Consider the following 19,251-nt stretch of genomic DNA (forward strand, 5'->3'; position numbering starts at 1 on the left):
AATCACAGTGCCTTGTTGGAAACACTTGTACAACACCTGTACAGCTGGACCTTCACACATTTGTAGAAGCAGAGTGTAAGCTTTCTTGAATAAACACACAAAAACATAAAAAAAACAAAAAAACTATGTTGCACTCACAAAACATTCAACCACAAATGTACATAACCTGTGTTTTCTATGTAAGCCGTGCTGATTCTGTAAATGAAAAATGGCACATTGGTTGTTTGCATAAATTACTTTTGAGAAAAAGTAAGGGGGAAAGAACCATTACAAGCAAAATATGAAGTAATAATGTAAATGTAAATAATTAGACTTTTATGACTAGATAAAGTCTCCAACAAATAATCGGAAACGTTGATTTGTCTTCATTTAAAAATATAGTACTCCTTCAAACTTATCGCGGGGAAGCGTATGGACGTATAGTTTGACTTGAAATCTAAAGGCTGTTCAGTCTCTTATGATCATATTTCAGTTAATCTTATATAATTGTAACGTCATTGAGGTTCCTGTTAGATCGGATGAGTGACGCGCTCTGCAGTTTGACAGAAGGTAGAAGATACTGCAATTCTTGTACTTTTAACCAAGAAGTATGACGCCCAAAGTGCCCGAAGTTGTGATACTTTCAATAATAAAATCCAACATTATCATTCTCCAGCGGAAAGATGAAAGAAAAGTAGACCGACGTCAGTGTTTCACACTGACTGAAGTTTGCATGTCACTGCTTACAAAACCACATGATCATGACAAGACAAGTTACTAATGAACCCAAATAACCTCTGAATAGTTTTCTCCTCATCATTAGGGAGTGTAGACAAACCACTGTGTCCATGGGAGTGTCACATTTTCACTCAGTCTTCATTGAAAGGGAAGGATTGTGCGAGGCGTGTCTCAGGTTGTTTTCTCTGCTGCAAAATAGCATAAAATTGCATCAAGAAATAAAATAAAAACACTGCTTTCGTTTTAAAACTGATAAGTCTAATTTATGTTTTTAAAGAATCCTCGTGTAAATGTTTGAACCAACAGTCCAAATACACACAGCATCTGCTTTTCCCATCGCTGAGTCTCAAGTTCTGGTTTCCTAGCAACCCTGACCGAAGTGGACGTCTAAAGGACAGTGGGATCGATCAGCAGGGGAGGAAGAAGGCTGCAAAGTCACAGCGAGCAGCCTTCTCGGCAACAAACTACCATACTTCCACGAAAGTCAGCAGCCGATTGAGACGAGCAGCCGGGTGAAAAAACTATTTGACAGATTAGTTGGAAAAATAACCAAGTTAGACGCTTGTTTTGTTTAAGCGCCGTAACTTTACCAACGTGAAAGTGGAAGTGACTCCTGCCCGTTCTTGTGCTGCGTGTGGGAGCTGCAGACAGCCATTTAATAATGCATGAATCAGGGAAAGGAAAAATCAATATCAGGACAGCAGTAATGTTATGTGTGCGGGATTGTGTTTCTTGGGAGAATACTTGTTAACGTGGTTTATGTCATGCCTCTTTTTCTGCATAGTTTGTGATTTGATGAATATTTACTGGTGTCTTCTGGAATGCAGTTATCATGTCTGCCGATGTATTATTTATTAGTTCTGTTGTCGCTATCTTATCTCTGATAGAAGTCAAACTCAGTCTCTGTAGATAAAAAAAAGACATGGTGTGCATAGGCTGTGCTACTAATCTTCCTCACGCCGGGTTTTTCAAAACAAAGCCTATAATATTTCTCTTAAAAGCCTGAGACTGGCACATGCTGTCGCGACAACAGTTTGAGGTCAGACTCAATTATTGCAGGATCATGATAAATGAGTCTTAACGAGGAGACCTAATATTGCCCAATGGTTTTAATTATCTTTGATTGATCACCTGAAGTAACAACTCAATAATGACTATGATTAAAAGTGCAAGCAAGTCGCCAGCAGTAGAGTTATGCAATCTGCATAAAATAACATTCAAGAATGATGGATGCAATTATTTGCCATATCCTTAACAAATGTATGTTTGAGGCGTCCGGGTTTAATACGTTTCATTCTGCCATTATAATTCATGCTGAAATGAAAACTATGTAAAACAAAATGTGGGTGTGACTCAGCTCGCACAGCCTAATTTGAATGAAAATGGAGTTCTAGAGATTTAAGGAATAAATTCCAAGATGAGGGATGAATATTGAGACATGGTTTATATTCTGCTTGCTGTACAAAAAAAAGGTATATATTTTTTGACTTAGACACTTCGTTTGAGTAGGTTAAGAATTTCAATATTTTACTCACTTTGTCATCCTTCTCTTAAGACAATAAAAGCTGTTGATATCACTCTGCAGTAAATCCCAGAATAAATCTGTCTCTCTGTCTGTTAGCCTGCGTCCCACGATATCACTGCATCACTTCTTTGTGTTCAGACAAATGAAGATGCAGCATCACTGCACACAGACGTTTTCTGTCTCCGCCACCACTCAGACTGTATCTGTGTGTTTAATGTCGCACAAGCAGCAAATACTATACATCAGAGCGGCACGTATAACAATTGTGATTACGGCTACAGCGGATTGAAAATGTGAGAAGAGGCTCATGGGAGCTGTGTGCTCCTCCGCAGCGTCGGCTGCTGAGTGTGCTTGAAGCACAGCTTGGGGCAAGAACGCTCTCTCCTTCAAATGAGGTAAAGATTCACAGCGGGAGGAATAATGTAAATTTCCTTTGACAACCTCGGGAGAAGAAAGGAATGACCTGCAAAAAAGCTGCACTGCTGATAAGGCGTATCTGCAGCGTGCAGCGTCAGGCCAGCTGCTTCACAGGTTACAAATTCGGGGAAAGACCCAAACAAGCAGCACTGCACAGACCAAAGAGACAGACGGGTCAGACGGGACATGCTTCTTAGTGTAACTCACTGTGTAAAGTTCATTAGTGACCTTCACCAACTCTTCATGCATCTGAACCCCGATGTCTTTACTCTGCACAAGAGAGAAAAGAAAGGAAATGGTTAAGCACGTGTAAAGGACAAATGAGGACAGGTATCCAAGCATCTAAGACAAGGAACTGGGTTATTCATAAAAACTGCTTTCTCACTTATTAAAAAAAAACAACTTGAAAGCAGCAAGCCAGTTTTATTTTTGCATGTCAGCCAGCATTGAAATGCTGTCATTACTCTCCACCAGAAAAGATCTAATACAATGCCCAAAGTGCACATGAAGACAAAAATAGAACAGTGCAGCAGCAGCAGAATATTTCCCAGGGAGCCGAGTCACAGTTTCAGCTCTGTTGCAGAGGATGAGAGCCTATGATGGATTGGACATGTCCCACAATAGGCCTTATGGCCCAAGAGGAGGAATGGTGCCAGTGGAGAGTGACTGGAAATCCTATTGAGGGGATACAGAGCGACGCTTACACCAATCAATCCTGACTTTTTTTTTTTTTTTTTTGGTCACGTCTCCACTCGTCAAAAAAGCAACCTTGCGTTTTCACATCTGTCATGAATTACACTTTAGCACATTCAGTGCTTTTAAACTTTGTCTTAACAAATGCCAGAGTTGACTCATTCCTTTGCCCGCATGTGTAATTAATTAATGGAGCGACTGCACCGCAGCTGAACCGGAATGCTTAACAGGATTATTATTTTGGAGAACTTTTATCACAAATTGGGCAAAGTTTGTGCAAACAAGTCTTTTCTGTAGGCAGTTATCGGTCCTTTATTTGTTGGTCGGAGGCCCTCCCATCCTCATTAAGGCTCTCGTCGACACCGTGAGGAAACCTCTCGGGGGTATAAATTACTGTAGATTTCTTATACTGATCGGAATACCCAGAGGTAGTTTGTTCACAGGCAATCTGCTGCTCGCCTTCACTTCATTCATTATGTGTATCCGTTATGTAACGCAAGAGCACAGCTGAGGACAACAGCTTGAGATAAAATATAATTCTATGATGAGTCCTAATTGTTATGAAGTTGTTGTGTGATATAATTAGTGAGTGAGGGAAGTCTTGCCCATAAAGACTAGAGTTTCACAAACCTGAGGTGAGTTGTGCTCAATGGGAATGAGGGAGCCGAGGTGGAGAAACTAAAGCTTTGCGGATATGGGATAAATCAAGACGTTCTGCAACTGGTGTTGATTTAGACACATGAATACTCTAAATGAAAATGGTCAAGATGTTGTGGAAAGCTAAAAAAAAAACACAACTCTGCATGTTAAAGTGTTGCATGTTTAAAAAAGTTTTAATATTTTTAAACGATTTGACTCTAAGATTGTTTTAATGAGCATAAAACATTTATAGATGCACTAACATGCATTTACAAAATGTGATCGTTTAGATGTTTCCGTTCATTTCCAGATTTCTTTAGTAGGATGTAGATATATAGTGACTTAAGACTCCTGGCACCTCAGTGTTTGGTGGATTTTCACTTCATATAGCAAGAAATTCGTCTTCTCATTACTCCAGAGGAGACTCTTGACCTTTTTTTTGTTGTTGTCTTTTAACTTCTGCGACTCCTACTACACTTACATCATATACATTTTCTTTAATCACATTTACATCACAGTCATTACTGACATACATGCAAAAAAACATCACGGTATTAAGGATAAATCTTTCTGTTTTAACCACATTTCTCCTCTCAAGATAACTACCATTACTTAATAAAGCATATCGCATAATACTCTTTCTATAAGCACTTGAATAATGTGATAAGTCCAGAAAAAAATAAGACAATGATCGGCTATCTAGTGTGCATGTATACGGGGCCAAATACATCTAATCAGTATGGGTTCAGGTTAAGCAGAAAATGTAATATTGTGTTGAGGGACTGCCTACATATACTGTATGTACTACTAACACAGACAGGTCCAACATTTGAACCGTCAGTCTGACATCACGCCCTCAGCTGTGAGCCTCGGTCATGCGAGCGGAGCGGAGGAGCTCTGTGACGATGTGCGTTAGTAGCGGTCGGCGGTACGTGCCCTCGTCCATTTAATTCGGATTCTGACCTTTTTGAAGAGTCTGATGACATCCTCGCCCACGTGTGCCAATCGCACAATGACGTTGTTGTTGTAGATGTCACTGAGCGTGGCGTGGTCTCTGCTCTCCCGTCTGGTCTGGTCCAACACCAAATACCAGCAGTTCACAGTGGAAAGGAGATTTTGGTCTTTTCTGCAACGGAAAGAAAACCAGGCAATTCAGTTTCAGATTGAAAGGACTGAAATTGGATCCCGCAACTTAAAAAAAATAAAAAATTAGATACACTCCTTCAATACACATACCAGAATTAGCAGTTGGAGCTTCAGTAGTAGCGTTTAAAATTAATTTGTACTTAAATGTGCGTCGCCATGAAGGATGAATGCATATACTTTCCATTAGAGATCATGGGGTCACTGCACACATATGCTGTATACTCAAGTTGACCGACCCCCCCCCCCCCCCCCCCCACCACCACCACCACCACCACACACACACACACACACACAGAAAACATGCCAGCTGCCTCTCAGCTCAAGAGACCATGTGAGTTCAATTATCCTCACAGCAAAGAGTTTGTTTCTCTTCTTGTTTTGTTTTGTCTATAGAGAGCGCTTTTGTTTTGTTTGGTGTTTCCCTCAAACCTTTAACAACATTTTTGCAGGACGGTCCAGAAGTTAGCGCCACTTTGAATCCCCCGACTCGAGACTTTTCTATTGTTCTGGTACGAATAAAATCCAAACGCAAAAGTTAATGAGGCACGTGTCAGATCATTGTCAATAATCCAACCATTCTTTGTGATGTTTGCTTGTGAATCATCAGAAGTATCAATCATGACGACAACAACAATACTGCAAAGTTTCTAGCTTTTGCTCTGATTCTGAGTATCAGCCGTTTTTACTTCATCGTTGACCTGGGAAGTACTGCAAACTACAAAGTGATAACTCTTACTCTAAGTTTGAGTAGGAGCACTATATAAAAGAGCAGGTCTGAGTACAATGAGGCTGTAAAAGTGTCTAGTGCGTGTTTACTAGGGTGACGTATTGTCAGCGGGGTATTTAATGTGTTTTACGTTCTGTAATAAATCATGAGAATCTACAGACCCAGCGTTAAAGACAGACGTTATTTTGAGTGTCCAGCCACAAAGTCATTCAAACAACTGAATGAGGTTTTTTTTTATTTCAGGTTCTGGGACTTTGTGTTTGCAGAATTGCATTATAGCTGCATGCAAATACAGGTTATTATTAGCTCATAGCCCATTAAGTTGAGTTAAACAATTAACTAAATTGGAAAATCTGTTCAACTAGAATACTGTGTGAGAGAGTGACGAGTAACATTCTGACGAATGGGCTGAACACTGCATGCCCTTGTTGATGGGAAAATGACATTCAAGAGCCATTTCAGACCGAGATAGTCATCTCTGCTGATTTGCAACCACAGGAACTTTCATCTTATCACACAAGCTGAGTAACTGACAGTACAATGAGAATGCCATCATTATAAACGTACGACGCTTTCACTGGCTGTGACTTAGAAAACTGCTCATTCCTTCTGGTTTCAACAAGAATCGGTGCAAAAACACCAAGCGACACGCCACAACACAAGACACCATCAGCAGCAACATCTGCCCATCTTAAACCCAGAGCAGCAGAATTAAAAAAAAACTGCAACTGATAAAGTGGAGAAGTCAGTAAAGTACCGTTTACGAAGCATGTCTGACCCAATTATTGTCTGTATAATCATACTCAGTTAATAATTCCACATCAATTTATTGTCTTCCTTTGCAATGTGTTTGATTTAAAAATGAATCTGCAGGTTTCCAACAAGCAATAAAAGATAAAAGTAGCTATTTTTGACAATAATCTTATCCCCACCCCAAAAAAAGAGCCAAAATTCACTTCAAAACGAAAATAAAAGCATAAATACAGCTCTCGGAGGATGGACCTGATCAAAGTCTTGTGACAGTTGGAACAAAACAAGTTACAGATTCTTCAGCGAAACAGTTTCTGCTCTGTAACACAGTCAGAATGTGGCGTCGCCCTCGTCCCGTTTTCTCTTGAAGCATCCAAAAATCTATCAAATCAAATGACTATATTTCTATAAATAGTTAATTTAATGGCTCTCATTTTCTTTCAAATCCAACTCCAATATGTTTTTACATATTACCTTTTCATTCTCACATCTACGTAGATATGAATACTACAGTGAGGTATACACCAACATATAAACTGATGCTTTGTGTTATACATCAATCAGCCACAAAATTATGACCACCTTCTTATATGATTAAGTTCCAATAGATGCAGCCAACACAGCCCTGACCAACCGATGCATGGAATCTTGACTTCTAAAGGTGTGCTGTGTTATTTGGCATCACATCTGTTGTGGCAGGAAGCATTTTGCTTCTGAAAGAGGCCATTTCCATCAGCAAAGAACATTCCTCCCCTTAGAAGGAATGGTTCCTTCCATCCTTCCATCCTTCCATCCTATACATGGATGGAAGGATCCAAAGGTTTCCAGCAAAATATTGTCAATAGACTCAAGTTTCCTCGCCTGTCCTGCCATCTTTCCACAGTGCATCCTGGTGTCGTGTGTTCATGGTCACATGACCACTGCTGGTACATTTAGTGTTGAACAGTGGTCAGTATGGACACTGTGCCAGGTCTGTGGCCCTGTACTAAACAAACTCTGCTGCACTCAGTATTCTACAGCAGATTGAGTTGCAGTGGCTTCGCCCTTGGTTCAGGCCACCGGGGCCAGCCTTTGCTTCTCTTTGCTTCTGCATTTTTAATAGACACTGACCACACGTCAGACCAGGAACTCACTACAAACGCTGCAGTTTGGAGAATTTTCTGATCTAATCCTCTATCTATCGCCATTTGGTTGTGATCAAATTTACTCAAATCTGTAACGCTTGTTGGTTTATCTCTCCTTCTATCGCCTCAACCTTCAGGACAGAAAGTCAACTTGCTGCTTGGGCTGCATGATATCAGGTCAACATGCGATAATACAAGCAATGATGTGGTCATTAGATTTGCTTCTTTGTTCTTTGTAATTTTAAGTAGTTTTTTTCCTAAATAACAGAGCTTTAATGCCCCCCGCCATGTTTTTCACACGTGTGTCGACAGTTTCCACCAGTAACACTTCAGAAATGAGCACATTGTTGATTTTGTTGTTGTTTTTTTGTCAGATTTCTTGTATTTTTGTGTCAATGACTTCTAACGTTCCAATCCAGGTATGAAATAATAAAATAAAATAGAATTTCAAATAGCAAAGAAAATTAGGATTAATAACAATTTTGTCATTTTGAATTTGTCGAGCACGAGTTTAGTCAACTTTTACGAGATGTATATTCATGTGTCGATATCGCAATAACAGTAACTTTGCGATATATTGCACAGCCCTATTCGCTCCCTTACATATCTCGCCTCCAGTTGGCATTAGAGAAAGACAATGAGCTTTATTCACGTCATATCAGTGGTCATGAGGTTATTCCTGCAAGGTTGTGTATCAAAGTGTAAAATGTATGATTCAGTTCTTCTGTTTTTCTCTGTTAGACAGAAGCAGCAGAAAGCTGGAACTTTTCAGATTGAGTTGTTTGAAGCGGCGTTCTTAAAGGTAATCCAGAGTGCCGGGTCGCGGCATCTTCTTTTTTCTTCCCTTTTCCTTTCATCCTTTAACTCTTTGAAAAAAGAAGAGCAGGAACAAGCCATCACCATCGACCCGTCTTTCAAGCAGAGCAGGTGTTTGATCCCGGACACGGGACGCCGACAAGCTGACTGGAAAACTTTGGCTGCTTGCTGCTCCTGAATACGAATGAGACGGCCATGTTTATAAGACAGAGGAGCCGATGTTGAACAGCTCGTGACAGACGGAGGTTTTATGTCTGACAGCCGACAAAAAGTACAACAATACCTCTCTGGCAACGAGGACTCTGCAGCGCTCAGCCAAACTGGAGTTCTCTCACAATTCAGGCACCTTGTTCACCGATTGACTGCGCTGACATCAACCATCCCCACAAATGAAACCGAACAGGTTTGATAAATGTTCTCTGACAGGTCTTTCATTAGACGTGACACAAGAAATTAAAATCTGAAAACATTAGTGATGGGGGAAAAAAAAAAAGAGGGCAGCGAGGTTTTACTATTAAAAAAGAATTTTAGTCTAAGTGAAATGATGCTGAAACTCCAGAAGAGAAGACCACACAGAAATATTAATGATGAAGACTTAGTCACTCCTTTACAGTCTACATGAGCGTGACCATAGTGTTTGACAGACAGATAAAATGACGTCCATTTAATGTGACGGGGGGGAGAATCTGGGACAGTGGGAAAGTCATGCAATGTGAGTTGTGTTTTTTTTTTTTTTTTCGTTTTATTTTGCGGGGTCTTCTTTTGAGGGAATGCTCCATTTATCAATGTCCCAGTGACAGAAGCTCTCTGACATGATTAAACTTTATATCCAATTGGTTGGAGGGACTGAAAGAGAGAAGGGAAGACCTCTCCTGAATAAACCAATGTGTTTGTTACGCCTGGCTGACACAGCCAGGTCACATGAATGAGTGTACTACAACAAATCTCCGCCTGTACTACGATCCAATGTGATGTAAATTTGAGCAAAAGCATTAAGTCAGTGCAAATGTATTTGTTTTTTTTTGTATTTCCAAATTGTGGCTTTGATGTCGTTTTAGTTTAATCATTTTCCTAAAATGTATTTTCATGTAAATTAGCTGAGAATTTGACTTTCTGTCGGTCCAGTCTTATGGCCTCAGTCATCTGAAGCCTCAATGTTAATACGCACATCTGTTATTTGAAAAGCACATTTACATCCATCTAATAATAGCCGTTGCTTCATATTCAGTAAGTTTTATTCGCTTTTATCTGGTCACAGGCATGAGCAGCAACATGTAATTAACCCACAATCTGAAAGCCACAACGTGCTGCAGGCCAACGTGGACATACACTGAGGAAGAGGTTTCAAAGCATGCTGCGGGGTTTGTTTGCTTCCTGAGCACTGATCACCCACACACAGACAGCAAAGGACAAATGAAGCCAGTCTGTGTGGAACGGCTCCTACGGTTTGTTTCTTCAGGTTGCTCAATGAAACTCTCGATTTATTTTCCGTGTCCGCAGAGAAGATGTGGTTATCTGGGGTGCAGTTTGGTGAGAAGTTCTTTGAGATGGTAAATGAAATGACAGCCACGGAGAAAAAAAAAAAACACAAAAAAAACCAGGGGGTGGATAAAGAGTCTGACCTAGTTGGGAGAAACACAGTCGCCTGAGGCCACGAGCTTCCTTGGCCCTGGTTTCATTTCAGGTCATTTCATCCCTCCTCTGCTTTTTGCTGTTAATCCTTTCTCTTGTGTCTGTTTTCGCGTGTGAGTGCAGTCTCCGTGATCAGTAAGAAATAGCTGTTGTTTACCAGTCTGACACATTTATGCCACACCGCTGAGCAGCAGACTATAGCAGGACTCACTTGAAGTGCTGGTGCTCTCTGGAGGTGCGAATCTTGGAGGAGTAGCGCTCGGCCAGTTTGTCCAGGCCTCTGGAGTACTCCAGCTGGAGCTCGGCTTTCCGCCGGAAGAACTCCTGCAGGTCCTGCAGCAGCTGCAGCCGGGACTCAGACTGCTGCTCCAGACATCGAAACTGCTCCACCAGCTGGTTACGGATCTCTGTATATCAAAAAGAAAGACTATCTTCAGAAGAAAGAAAGAAAAAAGTCTCTTTTGTGGTGGTGGGCCTACAAGCTGGGCCTCACCTCTTCCTGCCAACAGCGGTGCAGGTCAGCAACGTCTTTGTATTGAGCAAAGTGTGTAATCACAATTATGTGTGGACACAGTCAAGCCAGCACAAGCACTAATAAAAGCACAAAGTCATCATAATTGGATAAAACTGGAAGTCAAAGTGCATTTGTCTGCTGTGTGTGTGTGTGTGTGTGTGTGTGTGTGTGTGTGTGTGTGTGTGTGTGTGTGTGTGTGTGTGTGTGTGTGTGTGTGTGTGTGTGTGTGTGTGTGTGTGTGTGTGTGTGTGTGTGTGTGTGTGTCTAAATGCTGGGGTAGCACACGTGCATATGAGATGCATGTCTGATGATTGCAGCAGACAGCACGGAAAATATAAAATAGGTCAGCTTCTCAAAACGCATTGTGCTGAGCGAGCCTTCAGTGAAGTTTGTCTTGAAAAAAAACAAAAAACTGCGAGCATTCTTTCGATTACAAGATTACTGTGGCCTCTGCATATGAGGTCTGGAAAAAACTGTTTGCTCCTGTTTATAATGTGAGAAGGACAAGAAAATATATTTTTGTTTACATTTTGAAATAGTTGATGCAGAGACCAAAAAAGGCCCCTTTGTCCCGAGTACAGTATTATACCTGTATACAATGTATTAGTAGCACATTTAGGCTTTATTATTTACCTGCTCATAAAGTTACACTATAGTTTTTTGTTATTATTACTAACTTAAAGATAAAAAAGTTCTAAAGAGGGATTTTTGTAAATGTATCATAGGACTGCTGTGTTTGTCCTCAACACTTCTGGGGTCTGTGCTAATAAAATCATCCTACATAGTAATAACATCACATTTACAGCCTCCTATTAACACTGAAAAGGGACACAAATCACACTCCATGCCATCCATGTACTGTTTATTGCGATGCAGCCATAAATCCACAGACGAAGAGGCTGCTGAATGTGGAGCACATATCATGTCCGAGCCCCAGGCTGACTGACGTAGTACAGTCCAAATATCCCGGCATGGCTAAAGCACATAGACACAAATAGCAGCATTCCTCTTTTACTTTTTTAGGTAATTAAAATTACGACAAAACTAATAAGCTGCATGAGTATAATATTCCCAAGTTGCTGTTGTTATTTTTAAAATATTTACTCCTTGCTCGTTTTAGTTTACACACAAGATCATTTCTTTAGTTTTTTAATATTTCCCTTTATTTTTGCGCAAACAATTTAAAGTACATGCAGAACATTTTCATATTTAATGCAATAATTTACAAAACTCCTTTGAATATGTCTAATCAATAACCTGAACCTTAATTAGAAAATGCATTTTGAAAGCGTCCTTGCCAGTGTTTTTCTCCAGACAGATTTCAGCATGTGTTTTCGTAAGCTCACTCTCACAGCCTGGATTTGATGCGAATGTGATGTTTGTTAGCTGTAGGGTAGCTGGCCTTCACTGCAGGATCCTGCTGCCATGAGCAATCCGGTCCTGGTTCTCGGTAGCTGCGTTCACATGCTCAGTTTTCTGTTAATCTGACTAAATTCTTACCGACTGAGAGATCAGATCGTCTCGGTTACATGAACACCGAATAAACTCACGGTGTTGACGTTGCGTGTTTATATGCACCAAGAATATCATGCGACTCAGTCAGAAGGTGTTTGTCACACGTGCACATGATCAGATCGCCAGCACTGATAGGAAGAGCATGTTGCCTTTCTTTTGAAACACCAACAAAGAAACACACGTTCTTGTTCAGACTGTGATCAGGAAGAGACGAGCACGCAGCACTGTTTTATACGACGTGGCAGTGTTTTCCCCTGTATCGACCAGCTTTGCCATCACTTTATTTAGTTTTTTCGCCCAAAATCACCCGCGTGTGAAGTGTCACTGGCTGAAATAAGTAACAGACATGAACGCGAACCTCCAACAGTGGAAAGAAACCTGCAGTGCCGTTTACATGGACTCTGATCGGATCATAACCAGGCTTACGCCGCCTCCTTAATCCGGTCATAATATCGATTGGACAGGGTCAATCTAATCAGATAGCAGTGTTTGCATGACACAATTTCAATCAGATCAGCATTTAATCTCATTACTTATGGTGTTCTCTTCTCATGCCTGCTAATCACACTCAAACAGCACAACCCCAGTGAACATACTGGGAACCGCAGTTCAGAAAACTGTCTTCTTTGTAAGAAGCAATTCAGCAACGTGGAGATGGCTGAAGTTTCCGCTATGACGGAGTATGACAACCATGCATATGATCGCTTTGCACTGAAAGGAACTCTGTGAGAAGTTATCAATGGAAGAGATTGCCCATTAGAAGAAATGTCCTTTTGTTCACCTCTAAATGCTGTTTCTGTATCTCCAATGAAGGGTTTCAAAAATGCCTCCCACTTTATCTGGGACTGAGGGTGAGAGTGAAAACATGAATGAGCGAGTGAGACAAAGGCAGAGTAAATATGTAGTCCCTTGCTATCTGTAGATGTGCCCCTCATGGTCCCCACAGTTGCCCAGTTGCCTGGTTACATGCCTCTGGAGGCATTTCAATGAGAGCAGGCCAGCTCCCTGTTCTGACAGCCGCAGCAGTCAGCCTGTTTAGCATTTTGCCCAAGGACAAGGGCAACTTACTCCCTGCTTCAAAAATACTCAATAGACGGCCTGTGATGAACAATGAGGCAGCAATTTACTTTACAATATGGAGAACTGTGATGTGACCAGTGAAATAAACAATTTGTTGACCAGTGTGAATTGACTAACTTTAAGAATACCGTGACCCTGGAAAAGACCAGGCAGACACACAATGAGCAACTTGGAATTGATTTCGCTCCATAAATTTATCAGGAAAACTTCAAATAGGCTCATGATATTTGCATTCACTCTCCTGTGAGCAAGTTATTTTTAGATCATAAACTGTTACTGGGGACTGTGCAATACTGCACTACAGTCGATGAATGATTCAGGCCTTCGCAGAGTAATGCATAATTGCAAAGAAGCTGGCGTGGGGAGAGCAAGTCAATTACTGTGTATATACCAAGAATAAGACGCAAAAGTCAAATGCAATCTTTTTTTCTTTTCGACCTCTTTATTGACGACATAAGAGTAGTGAAATACTGATTCACCTGTCACTGGGAGCAGTGAGCAGTCAAAACGAGTAAAATGTTCCACACCCACAAGCTTGTGGAATTATCACTGCCGGTAATCATATTTTAAATATTTCTAATGTTATTTTTCTCCTAACTTATACTGTAAAGAACTGGTGGTTCAAAAAAACTGAATTAATGGTTTCCATAGAGATGGGGCCACCATGGAGGCAGATTGAGGAATATAATTAATGAGTCAAAATGTAAATTCCTTACCATTCAAGCACAATAATATCGCAAGTCAAAGCAACACAATCCTCAGCTAAAACAAAGCAACCGCAACCATTTAACAGTGCGCACATTGCTCGCTCATGTATGATTATCATCTGGACAAAAGTGCTTGGCTGCTGCTCGGAGTCACTGAACGGCCCCGGTTACCTTCAGGTCACGGAGGGTTTTTCGAGGCCAAGCACAAACACCACATGTCTGTGGCGGCTGCACTTTCTGACAGACGACTTAATGAAAGCCTGTGTGGAACGGTGGGTAAATATTGGTCACTGTTGTTGCCTCACAGCTCACTCCTGCATCACTGCAGCACCGAATATCACACAGCGAGGAGTCACTGTCGCCACAGTAACCTGCTCCCGCCGGCCCAGCACAGCCATGGCGATGGCCGGCAGCAGTCTCCGAGGCCGCGTCTGCACGTTAGCTCTGCGTGGCTAGTCACATGGGGGCTAACCCAGACTGACACGTTGACATAATTTGTTACAAATCAAGGCCGCGTTCTGTGAACACTTGTCTTCTGAATGCAGTAATGACTGTGGAATGCCTTTGTAGTCTATTTGCTTGAGTTCACATTTCTCCCTCTCTCCTTCCGTATAAATACTCCCAACGAGAAAAGGCGTCGGTACTCTGTGCAGCCACGGAGGAGGAAAACCCAAAACTCCCGAGCAAGTTTTCTCTCACAGACAATGCAACGCCGAAACTGTGTGCATACATCTGACAGCAGAGCGACTGACAGCCCGTCACACACGCTGCAATGACACAGGCGACAAAGGTCCTGCTTCACGGTTGTAATACAAGCCTGACATTTCACAACGGTATCAGTGGAAGCATTCTTTCATGAGGATGAGAACCCACAGTGGGGCGTGTTTGCGTGCTCTCCGTGGATCGCATATCTGCAGTGAATACGGTGGCGGCAGGAGTGTCTGTAGTGAGACGCTACCTGACAGGACAGTCTGCAGGACAGTCTGCAGGACAGTCTGCAGGACAAGAAATAACTACATTGTCCACATTAAGGGACGGCTAAGCTGCACGCATTCTCCGTGGCATTTGATGTGAAGGAATTGTAATGCGACCTATTACAGCAATTTCTACATAAGGCTCCAAACATATCAAATTGCATTAAAGAAAATGTGGCTCAGGGCAAGAAGTACAGTATGACGCATGATGAGGGGCATCCCCTCACTTAGTTTTGTTTTGGTTTCGGATCAGCAGAGAGCTCGGAGTCACCTCGGGCTGGTCAGCCACACACTTCGCAAGGGAAAATATAAATTAATCTGAAGAGTCTTGCTGCTGTTTTGGTCACAAATAAAATGAATATTCAAGAGACCATCTGCAAATTATCATGTAAAATTCCTTTACTTCACTTGTTGAGTACAGACATAATGTCACTGAGGCCTCGCGGTTTTCTGAAAAGTGGCACGTTGAAAAACACCACCAAGTGCAGCAGGCCTGGACCTGATTGAACTGCTGTGCAGTCGGCAACTCAGCATTATTGGACACCAGTGTCAGTGTCAGAATAAAGCCCCCATAGCTCCGAACCTTTCTAAACCCAGTTTGCAAATGAGCTTAAGATGTCAGCTTATGAGCTTTTCCTGAAACCGAGATGAGAAATGAAGCTGCGGACGGCTCTCTCGCTGATGTGGGAGCCCGAAAACGAGTTTGTGAAAGACAATGAAGGGAGTCAGGTCAACAAAGAGAGTGACGTTCAGAATTCAGCTACACCTCACGCAGCTGAATACTATACATGCTTGTCATGCCAAACATATAACAAGCGCTCCCATTTGAACTCAGTGTGTATGCAACAGCAACAAAGCCTGAGAAATGAGACAGAAAAACTAGGAAATGCATCCAATCATGAACTGATTACAATGTGAAATGAAGCAGTGAATACAGACAAGTCTAGAGATAATAACAAGATACTGCATTATGACGTTAGAAAAGAGGATTTTCCACAAACAGCTAACACTTCAATACTTGTATCGACAGTTTTCTTTTCAATTCATGAAAAATATGAAGGAGGTCATAATAACTAGCCTGAAAACTTTAGGAAAACAGATGACAGATCTGTTTCCATCTGTTTGCAGTCTGGTGCTGAGCAAAGTTAAGCTATCTGCTGGCAATCGCTGACTGCATAGATCCGAGACTGGCACTGATCTTTTCAGCAAAGCTAAACTCAAGAAACTGTACATCAGAAAAAAAAAAGTGCAGTTTAAGTTGGAACTTAAATAGTACATTTGTTTAATTAAGATAAGATTCATGTTTTTGTGGTTATGAATCAAACTCGAGAGCAAATGTTAATGTTAGATCTGACAGTTAGGGCACCATTTGAATGTGAGAACTACTGACAAGAACATACCGATAGTATAGTGCTAAAGTACAGCGTATACATCGTCAGTTTCCAAAGGTTTGTGGGGCTGTGGTCATGCAGTACTAGTGAGGGGTTTTCAAGAGGCTGTGACATTCAGTATGTGGAGAACGTGGTTCTACTGGAGCATCAAGCTTGATTATAGCCTTTAGTAACTACATTCCATTAAGTCAAGTCCAAATCAGAAATATTCCCCAAAGATTTCCTCGTGTCCAACCACTGAGAGCACAGCAGACTGACTGGAGAGGTTTGTCAACATGGCTTCCACTATTAATTACTTAAAGTGTCTCATCTATGGCCTCATAATTCAACATATGCAATCTCCATTTTAACTGGGCTTGTCATGAGTTATGCCAGACTGAAGCCAATTATCATCTTAAATGGTGAATAATCTTTAAAAGTGTTTCATTATTCATCATTATGTACTTGTGCTTAGCATTAAAGTCTTTAAAACGATCGTGTCAATCAAAGAACAACTTCGAACAATGAAGGACAATAAACTTTTTTTTAACGAAGGAAACAGCTTTCTTGCCGACGAAGTGAAAGAAAAGTTAAATGCAAATACACCTTGCATGTATCAACCTACACGGTCGAGAAATGATCAATGAAACTGTGAAGATGTGACTCTGAGAAGAAAGCCCACCCATCTACACCGTGGACCGTCTGCTCTAATACAGCATCAGTGTTCCTGACTCACTCCCCTCTCTCTGGGTGGTTTATCCAGTCACATATTTAGCGGCAGACAGTGAAATCCTTTCATGGTTCATAATTCATACAGACAGCATACATTATTGATGGACTTTCTGAACTGTTGGCTATGTGACCTTCTCAAGCATTCAGTCTTTTTTCCTATTGCACTTTGTCCTGGAGTGTCAGAAAAAATAGTCATTACAATCCATGCTGTCCAGAAGAGGACATCAGAAATCAACATCTGAATGTGAAGGTGAAATTAGACATCTGATTTTTCATGGCATGGCCGTGTGAACGCCTTCAGGTGTGTTTCATACATGGGATGTGAGAGTATTTTAGTTGACGGGGCCACATGCAGCTCACATTATCTTGAGTGGGCCCATTGGGACCATTGACATGATAGCAACATAACTTATAAATATTGACAAGTAGAAATTATTCCATTGTTTTACTGAGGTAAATAACTATTGTCCAAAAAAATATCTTTATTACATATTTTACCCAAAACCTGAACAGGTTCACGTCAACAAAGTGCAGTTTCAATATGATGCTGTTTTCTGATGCCTCTTGGTGAATACTCCAGTGGAATGAAATGTCTCGCGTCCATAAATCTAAAATAATAATAATTGTGGTTTATTCTAATGAAACGTCCTTGATGCGGATTCTTTAACTGATATCTCTAGATTCTCACTGTTGTGGTATGTCTGTTCCTAAATCAGTGTGCTCCTCAGTTATTCATGTTGGAAATAAAAAATCAAATGAATGTCTTTGAAATTATACTTTTTGCAAGGTCATGCCTGGGCCGGGTTGGACCCTCTGGTCATGCCTTGTTTTGGTTTATTTATGGCCCACATGCCATATGTTTGACACCCCTGCGTTACGGGTACCTGTTGGAAAAGATCGAATTGCGAGAATAATAACCCCAGAAAATACAATGTGCACATTGGAACAATGTGTGGACCTCCAGTAGCTGGCATGGCCACACATGTAGGGCTCAGAGGAACCGGTTCAACCAAGTTACATCCTCATTATTGCATCTCTAAATGTACGCACCAGCCTCATTCAACCCAAAGGGAAAGATGGAATTCAGGGAAAATGGCATGAGTCATTTTCAGAAGGAACATTTAAAAAAAAAAAAAAAAAAAAAAAAAAGATAAAATGAACCCAACAATCTGTCCCACCCCATAACCATATAAAGCTTTTGGTAAAGTTACGCAATAGTGGCTCCACACAGTGAATAACAATAAGATCGGGCCTGCACGTTACCAACCTTTCACTTGGGTCTCATATTCGGCAATAATCTCTTTGTCCTTCTTGACTTTCGCCTGAGATGACATTTTGGGGGAACGGACTGTGCAATCCTCAGGCAGGAATCAGCGGCTCGGTGGCCACAATGCAGGAGGGGGTGGGGGGGGGGAGGGAAAAAAAACCCGGTCCGCAGTCCTCTCCGGATAGTTGAGCAACAATCAGGCGCAAACCATCGCCCGCTTGACACAAGTTGGCAGATTAAAAACGCAGGGGAGGTTTTGCGCGTCCGTCGCTGCGCTGCGTCGATCTAGACGTGCAGAACGTTGCTGCTGCCGCCGCTGCTGCTGCTGCGCTCCGGCCGCGGCCACTCCTCCGCACCAACACTCCTCAGCGCAACCGAGCCCTGCTGCATGCACATCTCACACAGCCTCGGGTAATCTTCAGCAGGGAGCAAGCGATGGCAGCAGCCAGTGATAAAAGCACTGAGCTCCTTTTTTTGCACTGTTCAGTCTGCTCCCCTTTTTTCTCCCTCCCTCCCTCCCTCTCCCTCTCTCTCTCTCTCTCTCTCTCTGCAAGTTCAACCCTGCTGCAGAAAAAAAAAAAGGCTGAATGGATGAGAAAGTCAATGTGAGACTCCTCCCCCAACACCATCCCTGCACAACACACACACACACTTATCTTTTCACGCATGATTTAAGATTCTTCTGTGTGAAGTGAAATGAAAACCTTGGCCAATAACAGCTCTGCTGCCTGCAGTGAGGAAGGAACACACGAGCAGTTTGGTGAGTAATTGGATTGTGACTGCTCTGTTCCCATGAACATTAAGAAAAAGCCGAAGCTGACGGCACAACACCAAGGAGTCGGGCGGTAATGAGTATTGATTGTAGTGTGGCATCAAGGTACTGCCATCACGAGTACACTCGGTCTG

At 41.8% G+C, this 19,251-nt stretch overlaps 1 protein-coding gene across 2 annotated transcripts in view; it reads right to left on the reverse strand.

Annotated features, from left to right (window-relative positions):
• LOC308108366 (SLIT-ROBO Rho GTPase-activating protein 3-like) overlaps positions 1-18,894 on the reverse strand; it is a 35,402-nt gene extending 16,508 nt beyond the window's left edge. The window contains exons 1-4 of one of the 2 annotated variants that reach the window (XM_080461222.1): positions 18,346-18,894; positions 10,398-10,593; positions 4,955-5,117; positions 2,867-2,929 (exon numbers count right to left, since the gene is read on the reverse strand). In XM_080461222.1, coding sequence (XP_080317348.1) covers positions 2,867-2,929; positions 4,955-5,117; positions 10,398-10,593; positions 18,346-18,412 — 489 coding nt within the window. In that variant the 5' untranslated portion in view covers positions 18,413-18,894. The remainder of the gene's footprint in view (positions 1-2,866; positions 2,930-4,954; positions 5,118-10,397; positions 10,594-18,345) is intronic. The other variant, XM_080461223.1, reaches the window with a different exon arrangement.
• Between the last annotated feature and the right edge of the window lie 357 nt (positions 18,895-19,251).

This window comes from Lipophrys pholis (genome assembly GCF_963383615.2).
Source record: "Lipophrys pholis genome assembly, chromosome: 4".
In the NCBI taxonomy this organism is placed as follows: Eukaryota; Metazoa; Chordata; class Actinopteri; order Blenniiformes; family Blenniidae; genus Lipophrys; species Lipophrys pholis.